Raw genomic sequence first — 19951 nt, 5'->3', positions numbered from 1 at the left:
AGCACTGTAAAACTGTTCAGTTTCCGGCCCAGACTTCCAGAAGACGTAAGATGCCTGTGAGATGACAGCAGACAAGCTTCACCCCAACAAGCCCAAATTCCAAGGGACTGAAAACAACGCTGCATTGAAGCACTGATGGGTGAAAAGTCCAGCCCTCCCCTTACAGCAACAGAGATTCAGTTCTTCTATTTTTTTCATCTGTAACCAAGATGCACAGCACAGCTGTGGGGAACAAAACAGTAACAAGTTATTTGGGATACCGCTTTGTAAACAGATGCATGGCCAGTTATCTAATTGTGGGAACATGACGACGAGGTGGCTGTAACAGGGAGCAGCAGAGTATTTGTAGGGTTATTTAACTGCAAGCTTCCAGCAGATTGCATCATCTTCATCAGTAGATTTCCATCACTGCAACATCAGCAACTTATGCTGCAAGACACCTGGAAGAGTTTGCGAAGTAACTCTGGGTACCACAGGACTGTCCTCTCCAACTGTAGACATAACCGGGAGGGCAGCTCAAGGAGGTAATCCTATGGCAAACTGTTAATTACATTAATTGATAAGATATCTGACTCAACTGCCATAAAGTCCAGTGCAACCTGGGCCAGCTCCCTCAGCTGCTTCCCATCACAGGGATGCCTTATCCCTGGGGAAAGGGTGTAACAACAGAAGTGAGTCACCTTACACAGCAGGCCTTCATGCTGAGAGAATTTATGCCAGGACATGGTCTGATTTCAACATGATTTGCCTACCTTAGCAGGCTTCTTACCAGGAAGTCATTATCTGAACACTTGAAAAAGCTGCAAACTGTTCACATGGGCACCAAGAAAGCAAGGCACCTGAGCAACATTAGGGAAAGCATCTGCCATATAAGTTCCCACAGCAAGCATTAGTTTGAGATGGACACAAAGGCCAGGAACTGCACACGTGAGACCTACAAAGCACTGCATTAGATGGACAGCACAATAGAGAACATGAGCTCCGTCAAGCCTCTCCGTCCACTGCAACAAGAGCAGCATGGCTGCACACCTAAAGGTCAGCAGCCAGAGTCAAGGCTGGAAGACAAGCAGGGCTATAAAAGCAGCCCAGAAGGTCAAAGCCCTTTTTCTACCAACTTCCTTCTTACAGTTGCTACCTATTCCCCACCATGCTCAGTGACCTCTTTAAACATGTCCAGACATCATGTGGTCACAGACAGCCATGTGACACAGGCCTACAGCACTTAACAGACAGTTGATCAGGTAGCAAAAAGGTAAATATCCACCTGATATGTGGCTTCTCTAGGCCAGGAAAGCAAGCAGACTGTGGGTAATCTGCAGTACAATTATTAGTATTCTGTTATTTAAGTACCACTTTTGCTGACAAGATCAGACACAACTGAAAAACAGCACAGCCTCCAAAACCCACATTCCTACAGGACACACATCTCTGGTATGCTTGGTCTCTCCCCCAGGACTGTTCTGTGTAAGTGACAGCTTTAGAAATGCTCGCTGTCTAAAATTAAAGGAGAGAGCTCACATGCTGTGGCAGTGCAGAAGGAAACAACCAGATCCAGCTCCAACACATATTTCAAATGAGAAGGAAGGTCTAGCACAAAAACATCAAGCACCCAAGTTCTGGGGATGCTGAGCTGCCCAGGCACAGCACTATTTCTGGAAGGCACAGTAAAATAAATCACTGGAAGGTCCAGTAGCACCATCCACCAAGCTAACAACTCCTGAATCAATCAACTGAAGTCTAAGGACCCTGACCCATCCTTTCACTTGGCTTGCTTGTGCAGTGATGTTCAAGCCAGGGCATGACTTAAGGGAAATGTTTGACACAGTAATAACCTGCACAGACATTGGATTTCTCACGTGATTAGAGTGCAACTTCTTTACTCAGGAAGCTGCGTTCCAGGACATCCCACCCTCTCCTTGTCCAGCCAGGTTCCAGGAGCAGCCACCTCCCTGCCTACACCACACTCAATACTGAGAGCGCAGGAAGATAACATTTAAAGCTAGAGATGGTCTTGGTTAGGTGAATTGTGCTGTTCTCAAACCCAGAATGTTATTAGAGCAAACTCTCAGAAGTCTGACTAACTAGAGAACCTTTTTCGTTGTTGTAATCAGCTGTCCCCACCAGAATGAGCTCTTGCACATTAATGTCCTGAAGCTTTTTGTCTTTAAAGTTCCAACACTCCCTTTTGATCTCGCATATAGCATACGTATGCCCTGCACATTACTACTCAGTTCTATTCGATACATATGTGAGAGCAATGACATGGAACAATTGCTTCTGAAATTTCAAAGCTAACATGCAGTCTGACTTACCACGTAGGACAACCAACCCACAGCCTGGGAGGTCCCACTGCCACCTTGAGCATCCAGGCCCTTAGCAGAGAGGAAAGCTGACCTGTTGGTTCTCTGAAGGTGCCAGAGAAGGGAAAGGTGACAAACTGAACTCAGGAGTGAAACAGAAAGCACAATGTGAAACTCTGGAGGGTGACTGCACTTCAAAGAGCCCACAAACACAGCTAAGCAAAAGCTTCCCTATGAGGTTATGGCCTCCCACCAACCCCCCTCCGCATCCCAGTTCCACTCGGAGCTGGTGGGTTCCACAGAGTGTAATAATATGGTGAGCAACGGATGCAAGGTAACAAATATGAACACTGTAAGGAAACATGGAGAGTTCAGCTACCACAGCACAGAGCATGAGCACATCTGGGATTACAGCACTCAGAGCAGGGACCTGGAGAAGAGCAGCCCCATTTGCTGTGCCTTGGTACCTGCTGGATTAAGAAGTACCAGCTCTGGTGCATCAACAAGCACCCCACTTCCCTGAGACACCAGAGACATCTGACCTCCTAATGACAGATTCCTTACCATGGAAAATCACTCCTTTGTTCTGTCAAAGGGATTTTGCCATGAAGCCAGTACAAAAGCTACTCATACATCTTATTCAGAAGAGGAAAAAAAATGTAATTAAAGAGTAAAGGTAAAGACAAGACCAAGTGGTAAAGACAGGACCAAGTGCAAACTGCAGACACAAAGCTCACATATGTACGAGTTCCACTGCTGAGCATGCAAAGTTTTGTAGATCCTGCTGGACTATTTCCTACATTCACGGCTGTATACATAGAAACCTTAGCTCTGATCCCCACCACCACACACCACAAGGTAACAGTACCCAGTGGGACAAGCTAACCAAGCTGAGAATGGCCATCAGCACTCCCCAGTCACAGACTTCCCTGCACGTGACACGCTCTGTCACCACAGCCAGAATCTGTCACAGTCAATCAGAGCAGAGCTGAGCCCAGCATGAATCAGCTGCTGTACAGATGAACAGGCTCAGAGAACCTCAGTACTGGAGACCAAACAGCACCTACTGTCCCTTTAAATTAAGGCTACTAATAGCTCAAAGCAACCCTGTGCAGTAAGTAGACTAAATATACGACCACAGTTCTGTCCGTGCCACAGCAGGGCATGCACAGGCATCTCCTGCATAATATTCTCTCCAGGAAAATGACAAAGATTTGGAAAATCTGGACAAAGACTTCCAAGAGTTCTGCAGCTCATGGGGACGGGTGCTGGGGGAGGTTATGCTGCCTGCAGCCAGGCCTGCAGGTTTTCAGACTTGTTTCTTCCAACCCCACAAAGAGGCTTTGGCACCAGGCAGGATCAGCAGCACTGAGGCAAACTGGCAGTTCAGCTTCCAGCTGCAGTCCACACCACACAGCGCAGCCAACAGCACTGTCCACCCATCCTATCCTTACTTATCCTTATTCTATATCCACACCATCCTACCCTTACTCAGCACTGCACTGTGATTTGGGCAGAAAGACTTAAAAATAAATAAATAAAGCAAATTCCACTGACACATAACTGATTCACATCCTTGAAGTGAGTAATTACAGGCTAGACCAGGAGAACTTGAGGACTGAAACAGCACAGTCCTACCCCTGCCTCCTTTATGCCTGCCCTGCACATGACACTTTACTGCAAGCAGTGCTCAACGCAAGTGAAAAGAGTCCAGGTAAGTACAGACCTAGGCTCAGTAGTTATTTTCCTTCTAGTGAGGGACTGGAAAAGAACAGATAAGGCTGTCAATGTGTTTTGCTTTTAAGCAGAGGGAAGGACTCCCTTATCTCACACCACTCACTGACCAGCTGTTAACAAGCAGTGAAGACACATCACAAAACATAAGTCCTACCCTACCACTCCAAAGCACGATGGCCTATCCTGGGGCTTGCAGATTTGCTTAAATGATTCCACTTTTAGCCATCTTCTTGAGAGCATCTGACAGCTCTGCATCATCTGCTTTTCTCTGCAAGTCTGCTTTGAGCACAAATCCATGCCTTGTCAACCCCCATCTCCATGGGAGATCCACAGGTGCTCTGTTTGCCTTTGACCACTACTGCTACAGGATCAGGCAGCTCTAGTTTAAAAGACTTTATCAGAGATCACACAAGGTGATTTGATTTTCATCTCCAGGCCCTGGCTCACAGCACGATCTGTTGACTTGCAATCTGAACAAGCACTTGGTGTCACAACCCTTAACCTACTGCTGCTGAAATGATGCCTGAAACTTCAGTGCTGGAAAGATACCCAAACCTGTAGCAATTTTCATTATGTTATCTTTCAGACAGGAACACCACTGCTCTTTAATACATGAGATACATTCTGCAGGGTTTTCTTTGCAAAAGATGCCAGTAGCCCATTACTTCCTCTTAAGCCTGGAAACTGCTTACCATCTTGTCAGCAATCACCTTGGCAAGCATCTTTTTAAACTTATCTGAGTGGCAGATAGGTGCCCCTGTGCCTACATTTCAGAGAACACAGACATTTGCAGAATGTTAACTTGCTTCTGGCCCTATCCTCAACTGCTCCACCTACTCCGGCTGGCATCTGTTTTCCCTCCTGCAGTACATCAGTTGGTTTACATGCCAGCCAATCCAGCCCGGGGTGTAACATTTGAGAAAACTGCAAGTATTGAGTAGAAAGGGTTTGGCACAGGAGGAGGAAATCGCAGAATGCAAACAGGTTAAAATACCTGAAGCCCAAGGTGGTCAGCATAGACCTGCCACTGGGAACAGAGGAGAGGCTGCAGACCACAAAGAAGCCTGGAGCACTGGTGTCTGCCTTTCCTGCCAGCCCCTTGCTCTCCAAAGCAGCTCAATGCTGACCTAGTTTTCCTTTGGCGGTGTGACAGCAGCCATAGAGGAACCTATCAGAAAGTATGCAACACAGATTTGTCACTCGTGAGAGCTGCTCCTCTTTAGTCTGTTCCAGAGCTGGACAGAGCCCTTTCCCACTGGCACAAGTTACCTGTTGCATAGACAGGGAAAGAAGAGGTTCCAAGCTGGCTCCCAAAGGATCACGACATCAGTTAGGTGCTTCATATTTGTGAAAGACGGGGACTCAAAAGCAGCCTACATCACACACTTCAAACTGGCTACATATAATGGATTATTGAGAACTCAGCAGTGGAATTTATCTAGTGGTCAGATTATCTGATGTATATTTGGTATTCAAGTGAGCCAGAAGTCATCGCTGGCATAAGAACAAAGCAACTGAGAATATTAGATCATGGACTCATCCACAGGTAACTCCCTAGGGCAAAAACAAGTCTGGAGGATAAGGTACACCACACACAGCCTTATTCTGGAGGAAGAAGCCATTTCTTAGCCACTCAATCACACAATGGAGGAATGTGTAGGGATAGCTGCTTAGACAAGACCATGTGTAATGAAAGAACCAATTTCCTGCTAGTAAGTGATCCATTCATAGCCTTTAATGGAAATCTCCAAATACTTTGGTACTGCTGTTTTGCTGTATGTAAGGGAAACTGTCTTATCCTTCCCAGAGATGAGGTAGCTTTCCACACACACAACTGGAAGCACACTAAAAATACAGACTAGACATAATTACAGATGAACTATTAACATTTTTTCCTCAGTGACATCCATCTTCCTGCAAACTTCGGTCTTCAGCAATTTTCATCTTCGACTTTTTAAGCATCCATTCCCTCCTAGTTTGACACTCCCTCCAGATAAGGTTTTTTTTTTTTTTTAAACAGTCAGGTATCCTCAGTAAAGCTGCTCACAGCCAGCAGGTCACACCTGACCTATGTCAGGTGAGAACACCCCCCACCCTTCTCAGCTGGTAACCAAGCTAGCCAGACAGCCATCTGCACTAAGATCAACCACTATGAATTAACGTGAATGCAAATGCATTTGGCCTATTGTCCACAATCCTTCCCCCGCCGGCCCCCCCATAGGGCTCTTACAGGGTTCCTTTAAGAGTGAAGGACACTGCCTTTGTGCTTCAGCCTTTCATCTTAAAGGCCAGCAATTCAAAAAGTAAATGAGAAAAAAGGCATCTGTCAGCAAAATGGTTGGAAAACAGTTTCAATCCCTTCAGGAAAACAGCCAGAAATTTCTCACACTGAAAAAGTCAGCTTGTTTTAGCTTCCATCTTACATGAAATTGTATCCCTTTGGCCTAAACACAAGGGCTGCTTAAAGCAAGCAAAGCACGAGGGAGATGTACTACTGTGCTTGCCAAGCAAGTACCGGCCCTGAGAGCTTAGAGCCCAGCACAGCCCAAGGAGCTGCTGCAGGTGCAGAGCTCCAGGTCCCTGTGCACAGCAGCATGGGAGCACCCTGCTCTCATCCCAGAGCTCCACACACACCCCATGGCCAGGGAAATCCGCATCCCTCCTCTCTAACAGCAGAACAACACAAAGAGAAAAGTTACAGGCAACGTGCTTCTGTGGCAGCAGGGACAAGGCCCCTTATTAAGGATGAAGAATAGCTGAAAGCCATTAGCTATCTGCTTGCCAGGTCAAGCATTGAGTCCTGCTTTCCATTAACCAAGAGGAGACTACTGAATATTTGAGGAGGTCGTTACAGCCCAAGACAGTACATTGTGCCACGTGCTCAGCCTGACAGCTTACAGCAAATGGATAAAGCTAGGGACAAACACGTGGCGGACACTGTAGAAACCAGAACACATTCTCAAACATTGTCTTAGCAGTGATGAGTCATGGCATTCCAGGAAATGAGATGCAAGTTCCCAGTATTTTGGCAAAAGACAGAACTGAGCCATGAAAGAAGCCTGATTCTCCACTACATTGCTGTCTCCACTGAGCTCATGAGGACGTACAAGTCAAATCCTGTCGGCCTTCATGATCTCACTGCATAGTTCTCAGCACCCTGCTACACCACAGCGCACTGAAGTAACGCCACGATGGAAGCTGCTGTCTCAGAAGTGATGGAAAGCTACAGAGACCCTTAGAAAAGTCGCTCTGACAGCCACGTCAGCATTTCAGACCGATATCAGAGCAATGGAGATGAGCTCGGTGTACCTGTTAACCAGCCCAGGCCTACCATAGCACCGCTGGAATGCAGCCAAGGGGGTACTTGGGTTTTGGCATCACAAACATTTGCTAACAGGGCTCAAGTGAAGCGCTGAGATAGCTGGAGATTTTGGGCTTCCTGCCATATTATCATTATTAAAGCATGCTCAACGCAACAGACATACAGCCTGGAGAAAGCAGTTATGTTACCTCTGCCTTTGTGTCTCTCCCGAAGCAACAGCAGCCTGGCCTTGTTTAAAAGCTGTGTATCATTCCTGAGCCCTATGGAGCTCTCCCGCACTCCCCTCCCACCAGTAGTCAATAGGACTACTGGGGCGAGGGTGAACGTTACCAACTGCCTCCCAGCCACTTCCCTGTGATGCCATAGCATGTGACATCACGATCGTCTCCATGGCGACAGAGCAACACAACGGAATCCGAACAGGAGGAGGCCAATTAGAACAAGAAAGCTCTTTTGTGGTTGGAGCCATAGTAATTGACAGGAATAAGAGGAGCTGTTAGAAAAAGCACGTCTTGCCGACAAAGAAAATCTTGTTTTTAGTTTGTCAGGTGAACCTAAAACCCCCAAACCGTGGCTATAAATACAAAGTCCTTGTAGACTGGAAGATTCATGAGATCATTAGCACCTTTCCCAGTTTTAAGAACACTGAGCACAGCCTGGCTCAGAGATAGCATTTTTCCTCCCCTCTTCCCTCACATTGAGTCCTCCTTTCCATTGTAGCCAGCCCACACGCTTCAGACTCTTCTCAGCTCATTATTCCTCAGCAAATCTTCTCAAGTGCCTTTCAGCTTGTTATAATTAGCACACACATATGGGGGCAACACACAAAAGAAACCAACCCAAGGAGGCTGCCAACCCATGCAGTGAATCACGACAGCTAAGACAAGGATGGCACAGACCTGGGATTTGAAACGACTGTGAAAGAGATTTGCACCTTCTAGGTATCCGTGTTACCTTGCTTTCAACTTCCAGAGCAGTAAGAGACACACAGAACCAATCTCCACTACTTTAAGTGAACGAGCCAAAACAATTTAAGTCAGGGAGGATTCCCCTGACATCCCCACACTCCCTCCTACAGCACATGCTAACCAGGAAAAACTTTCTCCAGACCCGGAGACTGGAGCAGCACAAAGCTACTGGGGAGCCCTCGGGGCAGAACAGCTGCTCAGAGCATGCTACAGTTGGGCTTTAAGTCACAAGCACCTCTACTTGTCTATAAATTCGGCCAGCCACATTTCTCAGGTAGCCTAAACATTGCAGCAAGTTATAAGCTTGGTTTACTTTCAGATACAGCAAGCCTAAGGTGCAAGCGATAGGACAAAGTCAGGCTATCTGAAATAAGAACAGCTGCACCCAACACAGCATCTGGAGTACAGCAGTGCTGACCATGCTCAACACCAGCAGTGGTTAAGCCTTCAAGGGTAACACTGGACAGAGCAAACCTAGTCTGTTCATGTGTCATTCAGTGGGAAGGAGAGGCCTGTCAGCCTTGGCAGGAAAAAGTGTGCAGTCCCAGCACTGGCTGGCTCGTGGCATGCAGAGGCTGGGCAGTCATCAGGATGGCAGCTGTTCTGTGATAAGAGGCACAGCTGGCAAAAACTTCAAGTCACCTTAAAGCGATGCTGAAAAAAATCATCGCACCATAAGAATTAGCATAAGAACATTTAACAGGTACCCTTAACAACTACAGCAGAAGCAGTTCTGAGCTATAAATCCATGCTAGTGAGTTGCTGTACACAACACTTACCAGCTCCTACCTCAGCCTGGCAATGTTACTTTGCGTGCAGAGGCAGGACCTGAGTCAACGCCTGAACAGCAACCCATTTCACTGCCATTAAAACAAACTGTCCTCTGATGCTTCCAGGTCTTCTCTCAGTCACTGTCACCTGCAGACACCATTGGCTCAAGCTGCAGAGGAACAAGCACCCTCATGCTTCCACCTGCAGGCCAGCCTCTGAGGGACACCACATTTCACAAACTACTGCTTTACCAGAACAGCCACTTCATTCTTCAGTATGGCTTCAGTATGGCTGCCATACAACCTCACTCTGCAGAGCTGCAATCACATCTGTTGGCTGTGAGAATGCATGCCATCACCCATACCCAACCGTGTTTGCTAGGAGATCAAGAGCTAGAAGTGAGCAGAATGTGTGATTTAGTGTGAGCCAGACCTTGCTGCAGGAAAGACATCACCTGCAATGGGGACGAATCGAGAGAAACAGTAACTCTGGACATAACCAGCCTCTGAAGTTATTTTGAGAGCTGCTTCTCCCAGCACCCTGAATATTCAAAGACCTCAAAACATGGGGTGGGGGGAAGAAAAAGAAAAATCAAAGGTAAGAAAAAAGCAGACAGCACTTCAAAGTTCGCTGCTGTCACAACACCAGCAGCCTAAACAGCTGGCCTCATTCTGTCCCGACAGCAGGAGAGAGGCTCAGCAGCCCCAGCCCTACAGCACAAAGCACAGCACTCTAAAGAGGCAAGGCGACAGACACACACTCATCTCTGCTCCTTAAAGCTCCCTGTTGAACATACAGGACAGGTTCAGAAGGGATTCATTCCCCTGTGCAGCCAGCAGTCCTCTCTCCAGGAGAGCCAATGGACCCAGTCAGAACAGCAGCAGGGTGTTATGGCTCTCACTGATCAGAGGAAGCTGCCCCAGCTCCCAGGTCTCCTGCAAATGGACTGCAGTCACAAAGCCACATCCTGCTGCAGCTCCAGCCCTGCTGACACAGCCACCTGGGCAGGGACCATGCAGAGCAGCACCGTGCATCCCCACAATTCTGGGGACAGCCAATGCAGCAACCACTCATGCCCTCACACTTGTGTACTCACTAGGAGACACCTGCAGTGCAGCCATGAGCTGCTCCCAGGCACTAGGGTTCCCTGCCCCAACCCTACACTGCTCAGCAGGCTGGATGCTTCCCCTTAAAGGCCTGGCTTCCTTTTTATTTCTAAAGCTGATGCCTTGCTTTGATTCAAGGAGCAACTTCTGCAAGAGCAGAACTGCACCAGCCTATGTCAGCAGCCTCCCCTCGGCAACACTAAGCTTTTTCAGCACTTGTCTCTAGTAAGCAAGTTAGCAGAACATGAAAAAAACTTAACATGCAGTATAACATCACTATTAGCAGGGGCTGCCTCCAGAATGCCCTAAAAGATTGCAGAGTGTCAGTGAGATGCAAACATCGAAGCTGGTGCCTACTGCAAAGCCAAGGCCAACCTCAGCAGTGCTGAGGCTGAGTCAATAGGCTGCTGGTTACAGCTCTGCACTACCTGCTACCTGAGATTTCCAAGGCCTTGCTGCAAGCTGAAGGGTCGCTAAAATTCAACACTTTTGGATCCCAGCAGCTACTCCGTCCAGCACCAGAGCTCTGGATGTGCAAGCACTGCCTATCACTCCAAGGGAACAGGAGAAGCAGCTGCTCAGGCACTCAGGGAAGAAGTCCCCTGCTCTGCATCACCAGCATCTTCTTCCCAAAGCTGCCTTCTCCACAGGACAGTCACCCCACACACTGTGTAGGGCTGGGGCATTATGCCAGCTACCAGGGAGCTTGTTTGCTCTGATCAGCACTGCTAAGAGGCCAAAACCCTCAGGCTGGGATTGTTACTAAAGTGGCAGGCCAGGCAAGAAAGCACTGGTAGTCTTTCAGTAGAGAGCACAAAAACCTGGAAAAGTTCCTGGACAAAACAGTTGTGACTCGAGACCCCATGTTTAGGCCAAGCTGAGAGACTGAGAAAAGCCTCAGGGTTCAAACAAGGAGATGAAGGCTTCCTGACAAAACAGGGACCAAAGCAACCTTCCAGTCGGCAGGGAGAACGGCTGCACTGCAGCGTGCTGGCACCCAGGCTGCTCTGACGCACGGTGCCCTGGCAGAAGCAGCACAGCAGAACCTCACCAGCAGCTTCAGAGGAGGGCTCACAAATCCCCACAGGGACAACTCTGCTGTGCCTGGGACGCTTCCTCAAGCTTCAGACATCAGTAGTCACCTTAGGAATAAGGCCTAAGAGAGATGGAATATCCAGGCTGTAACTTCTCACTTCTGAGTCTGAATGGAATGCAACGGTAGATAGTCCCACTCTGGCGAGGAAGTTTGGGATCACCTGCAGCTCAGCAACACCTCGCGTGGGCTACGTTCAGTTAGAACCTCAGCTGCTCCCAGAATGGAAAACAGCAGCACAAATAACTTCCTCAGAAGTTTGACTATCCTCATGACAGCAGCTCCCACTGAAAACTCCCTTTTATCAATTTTTAAATACCTTTCATTAAGTGTCACCCTGCACTGCAACAGCACCAGGAGGAACTCGTGCTCAGCTTCTAATCTTGGCTTTAATTCCACGCTCTGACAGGCTCAGAATTTACCAACACAACTAAGAATTTACCTTTGAAACACTCGTCACTGGAGTTTCTTGGTCAGCCTCAAACCGGAGACGCAACACAGTAACTTCAGCTTTGATCTCTTACAATTAGGCTTAAAAGAAAAGATGACTGAAATGAAGCCTGAACTTCTTAATGAAGAGCATTAAATAAGACGCACAAGACAGATAGTCAGCACGTCCTTCATGTGAACACTGGAGGTAATTTAAATTGACGTATCCTCACACTGTTTCTCTTTGAGCAGTTCTACCTGGTGGAACAAACTGCAGCCCGTTTCTGGTAAGTCTGCTGTGAAGAGACTTTGTAAAATCTTCTTTGCTGTTGCAACAAGAGGTGACAAGCTTAACCCCTGGGACCCCGTACGGCAATGAGGATTATCAAGTTCCTGTGTGCACCCTCTGCTAAGGGGGAGCAGCAGCACACAGGCTGTAACACTGCAACTCATGCAGGTGTCAGACACCCTTCCTGCATCCTGGTATGCATGCATGGGAATTTCATGTTGTGAGAGCAAGCAAGGGGCCTGGCAGGGCAGGAGAAAATCCTAACTGATGTTATCTTCCTCCAGAGTGCCCAAACGCCGTAAGGAGAAATTCAGGGAGACCTGGCAGCAGGTAACCAGAACCCTAACTCCTGCACAAGCTGGAAGGACCTCCAGGGGAATTCTGCTTAACTCTCCTGGGTGGAGAAAGGCAGGGTTGAGAGCACTTCCCTCTCCAGCCATGGCCAGCAGTCAGCTGCTCAAGTTTCAGACCTTCAGTAAAGCCCAGCAGCTCAGAGAGCAACAACAGCGCTGCATTCAAGTCCCCACACAAACTCACCCTTACACAGCCCTGGGTCAATCTGTGCCTTCCCCTGCTCACATGTTTCAGGTCACTGTTGCAGCACACCCTGAGAAGAACTTCTCTGCTACATTTCTGCTCAGTAGCACCTGCAGGTGAGGACCATCACCCCAGGGCTGCTCCTTACCCACCCCAGGCTGCAATACAGAACAGCTGGTACTGCCCCACGCTGGGGCAGAGATGCAGAGGGCTGAACTCAGGCCCAAACTTCAGCTCTGGGGCAATCGCTCCCTTTGCCTGCTGCTGCTCCAGAGGACAGAAGGTTCACTCAGCATGCTCATCTATACCAAGAGCCCAACAATTCATTAATGCTGAAAAAGGAACGGAGGCAGACAGCATGCCTGCTCTCTCACTAACTAGCACAGCTGCAAATAGTTTGACTTCCACTTGGTTAAGGACAGTTTACTTCCAGCGCTCCTGCATCGCTGCCCTCTCACCACACCACAAAGAGCAGAACAGAAGCAAAGAGGATCAGCACCTTCTGGGAGCTGCACTGGAGGGACCGCAGTTCACCACCGCTGTCCCAAGTTGCAGTACAGCCTTCACTTGATCTGACAGCCTGAACACTAATCTCCTTTCAAAGCAAACCACAATCATACTTAGTATTTCTTCCCTCCCTTTTAAAATCTGCTCTGATAGGAAACATACTGACAACTTTCCACTGCAGAAATTAAAGTGGATTTTTTTTCCTTGAACAAGGCCACCCGCCTGCACAGCCTTAATCCTTTCAGCTCACATATGTTACTGTAACTTGCACTGCGCTGAATCCAATTATACCTCCTCAATCCATTAAAAACATTTGAGGCTGTTGTGCAGGTTGCACAGAGCAGAAGCACCGGCCAAGGCCTTGCAAATGCACAAAGTGAGCACTGCGAGGCCCAGCAAGTAGATCTCTTCCAGCTACAAGAGCTCTAACAGCACACATCCATGCAGGACACAAATAATTATGAGTCGGTTCTTGTGAGTGCTTGGCACTTATTAGTTATCTATTAAAAGCTTTCTCAATTGCACTGCTCTGGCAGCACGCAGAGCTCAGAGCGAGCTCATGGAGCAGCAGGTCTCCATGCACAGCACAGTAGGTTGGAGCAGCAGGTAGAAAACCCTGAGCTAAGCAGTCAGAAGCATCCACAGGCCTGATGTGCGTGTGCCAATCTGGCAGCTGAGCACCCAACTGCTGACCCACCCACAGCTGCAAAGGCCAAGGCAGCTCAGCCAGCATCTGACTGCCTGCCCTACAGCCACGCTGCAAACACAGCCCACTACGTCCTGCAGTGTGCCTGTTGGCCAGGGAGCTGGGAGGGCTGCACAACTCCAGTCCCCTCTCTCCATATTTTCACTACTCTCCAGACATCGAATCTACAAACAATGACAACCCCGATGGCCACAGTACGAATCCAGCAGTCATCTGACTCCCACCTGCTACACAGAGGAGTCAGGTGCCACCCTGAAGAGCTCTATAGCGCTGTATCTTAAAGAACAAGCTGCCAGGATCTCCACAGCTCCAACACCAGCCCAACACACATCACCTCGCCCTGACTACCACTGCAGAATACACACACACGTTATCTTACAGATGAGCCAAGCAGGCCAGATGCAAGCCCTGGCTGCAGACACTTCCCCACAGGCTGACAGCAGCCCGACCTCCTCCCAGTACCTGCTGCAGGAGCAGGCACCAAGCGGACCCTACAGAACCAAGTCTGCCGATGGGCACAAGCTGGCAATCTGGCTCATGATCGTTCCACATGGTCGGGATTTATTTTTAGGATCCAGTGCTACAGAGTGGGATTTTGGCTTTTATTTTTAATCTCTTAACTGGGGAGTTACAGCCTAGGAGCCAGAGAGCCTGATTTCACTCCTCACTCAGGTATACATTTCCCAGGGCCAAGGTCCACACTCTCATAAAATAAGTAACGTGGGTCCTAGCAGACCATCCTGGAAATAATGCTTTTCTTTGAGCCTTTCAGTAAAGGCTACAGTAGAAACTAAGAGTTACTCAGAGCTCTAGATGTGAAACCCCTCTCACCTGACACCACGCTGCCACCAGAGCTATTTTTGCTGCTCCGTTCTGAAGCACCCAGCGTAAGGCAGGAGCCCCGGAGGAGGGCACAGCGCCAGGCAGCCCCAGCCTCGTCCCAGCCCAAAGTGGCACTTTCCAACAGAGAATCCAGCTCAGCACATTGTCGAGCATCAGCCTTTAGCAGCAACAGGCACGGAAAGCTTCAGCCAGCGGCAGCCAGACAATAACCTTCCCCAGCGGGTGGAAGAGCCCTACCAGCACCCTTAGAAGGGTTCAGCAGCACTTCAGGAAGCGTGAAACCCCCAAAAAAACCCGCTATTTCGTTTCCTTCAGCACCGAGGGGCCGCCCGACGGCCCGAAGCGGCGATCCGGGACGCTCATGCGCTGACCCGCCGTGACCCCGGCCGGCTGACAGGCGCGCGGCACGGCGCGGCCCGATCCCCCGGCGCTGCCGCCCCTCCCCGCCCTCCGCACCCCCGGCTCCTGCGGGGAAGCACAATAGCAAGCGGGATCCGCAGCCGCGCGCCTCCCGCCCCCACGGAGAAGCGCCCCTCGCCCTCCGCCCAGCAGCGGCACGGCACGCCCGCGCGGCGGGGCTGAGGCCGGCTCGGCCGGGAGCGGAACTCGGCCGCGGGCCCCGGAGCAGCGGAGAGCCAAGCGGGGGAGGAAAGGAAGCGGGGCGCCCCGCGGAGCGGGCCGGGCGCGGCGGCGCCCCGAGGGCGGCGGCCGGGGCAGGGAGCGGCGGCAAGCGGAGCAGGCGGGGAGCGGCGGCCGCCGCGGAGCCATGCAGGGCCCGGCCCGGCCCCCCGCCCGCCCAGCCGCGCCCCGGGCACTCACATTGCTTCAGGAGCTCCAGACACAAAGCCATGGGAGACACAAAGGAGGGGCGGAGGGGACCGGAGAGACGGGGAGGCGCGGGGCGGGAGGGCGCTCGGCCCGGACCCACCGAGGGAGCCGCGGGGCCGCTCGGCGCGGCGGAACGGGCCCGGCAGCGGGAGGAAGGGCGGGCGCCGGGCGGGCCGCGGTGCTCGGAGCCGCCGCTCGCTGCTCCTGCGGCCGGCGAGACAAGGGAGGAGACGCGCGCCGCCAGCGCCGCACTCACCGCGCCCGCCCGCCGCTCCGGCTGTGCGCTGCGGGCGGGGCCGAGCCTTAAAGCCGCGAACCGCCCCGCGCAGGCGCGGCGGACCCGGCGGCGGCGCCCCCAGTCCGGCCCGCCCCGCCCGCGGGGTGTTCGCACGGCCGGGGCTGCGCTGCAGGACGAGCGGAGCGCCGCGCGGAGGACGGCGGAGGGAAAGGGAAAGAGAAAGGGAAAGGGAAAGGGAAAGGGAAAGGGAAAGGGAAAGCGCCCGGGCTGGAGGTCGCGGCGCTGCGGTCGCCTCCCGGTGGTGCTCGCGGAGCGGCGCTGGCGTTCCTGCAGCCCCGAGGTGGAACTTTGTTCCTGCGCGGGGCTCCGGGATCGACGCCGTCCCCGGCGCTGCTCCGCTCCCCGCACGGTCTGCCCGCGGGTGTCCCCCGCTCGGGGCTGCTCCTATGCGGCCGGGCTTCGGCACGCGGCTCCGTGGGCTCACGCAGTGTGTGCCCGAGCTCCCGCCGCCACGATCGGCCGCCGGTTGTTCTGTCTTGTTTATGGCTCCCTGCGCTGCTGGAGGACTGCTCGGGTTCCTGCGGCACGGAGAGGCCGCGCGGAGGACCGCGCTACAAACACGGCACCCAAAGCCGCGGGGCCTCTGCCCCCCACAGCGCGAAGGACGGAAGCTTCGAGCGCAGCAGCGGGCGGGCAGAGCATGCCGGTGTCTCGCCCTGCTCCGGGCAGCGCACTGCTCTCGCCGGAGGCATTTAGCAAGTTGGGCTGCTCTTGGTGCTCCGATTTCACCTCTGCATGCACATGGACAGAATTACTGACTGCAGTCAGCGCAGCTGATAGTAGCAAGCGGTGAGAAGGATGTGGCTGCTGAGCATGTTACTGAAAGGAAATGCTGGCGGCTGCCTTCCTTTCCTGCTTTGTGTACGGCCGCTGCTGCTCACTGGTGGCCCGGACTTCAGAGCCGTGCTCACTTCCCAGTGTTAAGACTGAGCCACTTCTGCCTGCCCTGCATCTGCTGGGCAGCCTCACTGCTGCAGAGGGACAGAGGTACTTTGGTGTTACAGCCATGGAGCAACATCAGGGACTTCCTGGGAAGAGGGAGCAGCTTGGGCTTGGTATTGGATTTTCCATAATGACGATGAAAAGGGATGAAAAAATGAGCAGATAAGTATGGAGAGAAACAGCTGTTAGAAATTTCTTTGTGTCTTACGGTCATATGAGCTGAACATGGAACACTCGTACCCTCCCTTATTCCTTACAAGCAGTCCTGAAGCATGCACCATAAATCGTTCTGTGTGTGCACACACGCACACACAACTCCCTCTCTCTCTCTCTAATCCTTTTCCTGCTGGTATGTCAGAGAAAGCTATTTCTGGAATGTGAAATCTAGGTCAAAAAGAAGGAGAAAACCTAAAAGCACTGAGAACAGTCCCTCTCCTCAAAAACCATACGGGGTGAGCCCTGGTTGGCACAATCAGCACGGGGCTGCTGGAGTGTCCCGCTGCTCAGCACGGTCCTTCACACCCTGCCTGTGCTGCGTCCTGGCTGTGCTGCGTTTCCCTCTGCAGCCACACTGCAGGATTTTCTCCAGGAGAGGAGAGTGCTGTGCTCCAGTTCGGGGTATGCTGGTGGCCTCTGCTTGGCCAGCTGAGGGAGAAGAGGGAGCACAGTGTGCCTGCCTACTTGAGAGCTGCAGAGGGGGAGGAAGGATGTTGGACCCTTCCATCCCATCCTATTGCTACATAATTCTCCATGATAAGTTTTTCCATAGCAAAGCAGCCTTAGTGGGCCCGCTCAGCTGCATGCTGTGGGCATTTTCTTGCTGTGTCCCTCATGGGGATGCTAGTGCTGGGGCTGGGCTCCAGCTGGCCCCTCCCAGTGCAGGGTTCCTGGTTCAGCAGTACTGCTGGGAACCATCTCACTAACTCAGAGATGAAGAAGACAAACCAACAAGCGAAAGGCAACGCAAAGAGCTTGGAAGGGTGACTGTTCTGTCATGCATCTGGGGGATTGCTATCCCAAATAGAGCTCTTGTGGACTTGGCAAAGCTGCTGCCTGCAGATAGGCACAAAGTGTGTACAACTCCAATGGCTGCTGCAGGAACAAAGCTTGTGCCTGGTTCTGGGTGGGGGGAAGGATTGTCCTTCCCTTTGCTCCTTCTGCTCTGGGTACTGCAATTCCCTTGCTGGGCTAGGCTCAAGGCTTGCAGTCTCTGCTCCACCAGAGTCTCTGCCATGGGGCCAGCGGAGAGGGTGAACTGGAGCTCACACTGTCAGGGATGGCTTGTCTCAGGGATTTGTGGCAAAGACAGGTCAGCAGGAGAAGGAGGCAGAGCTGCATCCCCTGGCCTCCCTGCAAGAGCTGGGTACAGTGCAAGGAGCTGGGAAACAAGATAGGCTGATGAATCCCAGGGAAGAATGTTGTGAGCAAGGCTGATACTACACAAGGCATTAGAGAAGAGCTCGAGTAGGAACTGGCCTGGTACAAGCTTTCCCTGCTGCCTCTGTGTCATTGTTTGGAGGTTGGGATTGGGTCTTGCCTTATTTTGCTGTGCTTTGCTCACCTCTCTGCTTTCCCTTTTCCCCTGGACATCAAATTCCCAGGGCTCGTTGAGGGCAGTTTGGTATTACCAAGTGGTCTATTTATCATGCAATTCCTAGTGATGCCTCTAACAAGAAGGCACTGGGGCTGGGAGCCCTCCATAATGCACAGGGGTGAGCAGAGCTGTCAGCAGAATGCCTGGCAATTAGTTGAATAGGTTTCACAGAGCTTCTGAGTCTCTTGCTTTGCAAGGCACATAGCTTTGTTTAAGGCTGATCAAGGGCAGTTCGTCTTGCTGGCTGTCAAATGGGAGCTAATTGCCCTGTAATGTGGGAGCAACACCAGTTTGTGGGAGGCACGGAGCAGTTTGTCAGAGGGGTGACAGCTGTCAGGCCTCTCCCACCCACCGAGCACAAGCAGGCTGCAAACCCCAGGGCTTGCAGTCCTCTGTGACATGGAGCTTGCCGCACATCCTCAGCTCCTCAGCTGGGGGCTGAATCCCCACAACACTGCTTAGTGCTGGGATTCAAACCCTGCGCGTTCCTCAAAGATAGAGAAACCTGTGGGAGCTTGGGAGACCAGCTCTGCAGCACAGCAGCCACCAGTCAGAGCCTCACCGATGCACATGGATGTTTGCAGGAGGAACTGAGATCAAGTGACTGATTAAAAATGTGACTGCTGCCCAGATATGCCTCCTGCCTTTCCTATCATACTTGCATATAAAAACAGACGCCCCTCTGGTGGTGCACTCCACCCCCTCCATCATATCTACTTCCCTCTCCAAGTCTCTGCAGCTAATGCAAATAGATGGAGAATGTTTTGGAAATCTGCAAATTTCTGCTGCTTGTATCACTGGTGGCACATGCAAGGTCCTTGCTTGGCCTGATCTTGTTTCCCAGCATTAGCCTGGACTCGTGGCAGTGCTGAGCTGCGCTGTTAGGAGGAGCAGGATGGGAATGGGTTGCACTTCTTGGCTGCTCATGCTCCCCACTGCTGACACAGGGCTCTGGCTCAGAGCTGGAAAGCACGGTCTCTGCTCTCCAGTGCCTCTGCCAGCTGTGTCTGTGTGGAGGCTCCTCTGACACTGTTCTGTGCCCCTGCAGATGGGTGCCAGTCCAGTTTGTGCTGGGATCAGCCTGCCCAGCAGGATCTGCCTGGGTGTCCCTGTGGGTGACTGCTTGCTATTTGCCTCGTGTCTCCAGCAGCATGGTGCAGCCCTGGTGGGATACTGGCACCTGCTCCTCCTGCAAGCTCCAGAATGTGCCTAGAATCCCCATATCAAAGGCATCTCCTTTTCTAACCTGTGCTCACAAAATGTTTTCCAAGAGTTAACACAGCTTCCTTTCAGCCCACCATGGAGCTCTAGGCTCTAGCCAAAGCAACAAGCTGGATCTACAGCCTGAAACCGTGTGCTCTGAGCAGCAAGGCTGACAGTGCGCTGCTGCTGTTGTCCCAGACAGGTGACATAACAGAAAGGATGCAGTATGTGTGCTGGGTGGGCAGGATGGGAGCCCTCAGCTCCACTGTTGTGGACAATCCTCACCTCTGAGGTGAGGCACTGACACCTGGCAAGGAGCTCAGAGGCCATGCCATGCCAGCTGAAAGGCTGCAGTGAGAACAGAGCTGCCCCTACCCTGCAGCTTTGTGCTGCAGTACCTGTTTACTCTGCCTTTGGGAGCCATTAACAGAAGCACCATTTTGAGAGCAGTAGCCCTTCCTGTCACTCACAGTCACAC

At 51.6% G+C, this 19951-nt stretch overlaps 1 protein-coding gene across 16 annotated transcripts in view; it reads right to left on the bottom strand.

Moving 5' to 3' along the window:
- Nucleotides 1-19951, bottom strand: part of DLGAP4 (DLG associated protein 4) — a 150652-nt gene that overhangs the window by 23862 nt on the left and 106839 nt on the right. Inside the window, exon 1 of one of the 16 annotated variants that reach the window (XM_072350515.1) lies at nucleotides 15693-15722. The exons of 12 other annotated variants lie outside the window; for them this stretch is intronic. Coding sequence is in view for 1 of the 4 variants with exons in the window: in XM_072350514.1 (XP_072206615.1) it covers nucleotides 15428-15458 (31 nt within the window). In the remaining 3 variants the exon portion in view is untranslated. 3 more of the 16 variants (XM_072350517.1, XM_072350514.1, XM_072350516.1) reach the window with 3 other exon arrangements.

Source organism: Excalfactoria chinensis, chromosome 15 (genome assembly GCF_039878825.1).
Source record: "Excalfactoria chinensis isolate bCotChi1 chromosome 15, bCotChi1.hap2, whole genome shotgun sequence".
Taxonomy (NCBI): Eukaryota; Metazoa; Chordata; class Aves; order Galliformes; family Phasianidae; genus Excalfactoria; species Excalfactoria chinensis.
Note: the sequence above shows the minus strand (reverse complement) of the source record. Positions and strands in the feature narration are given on the sequence as shown.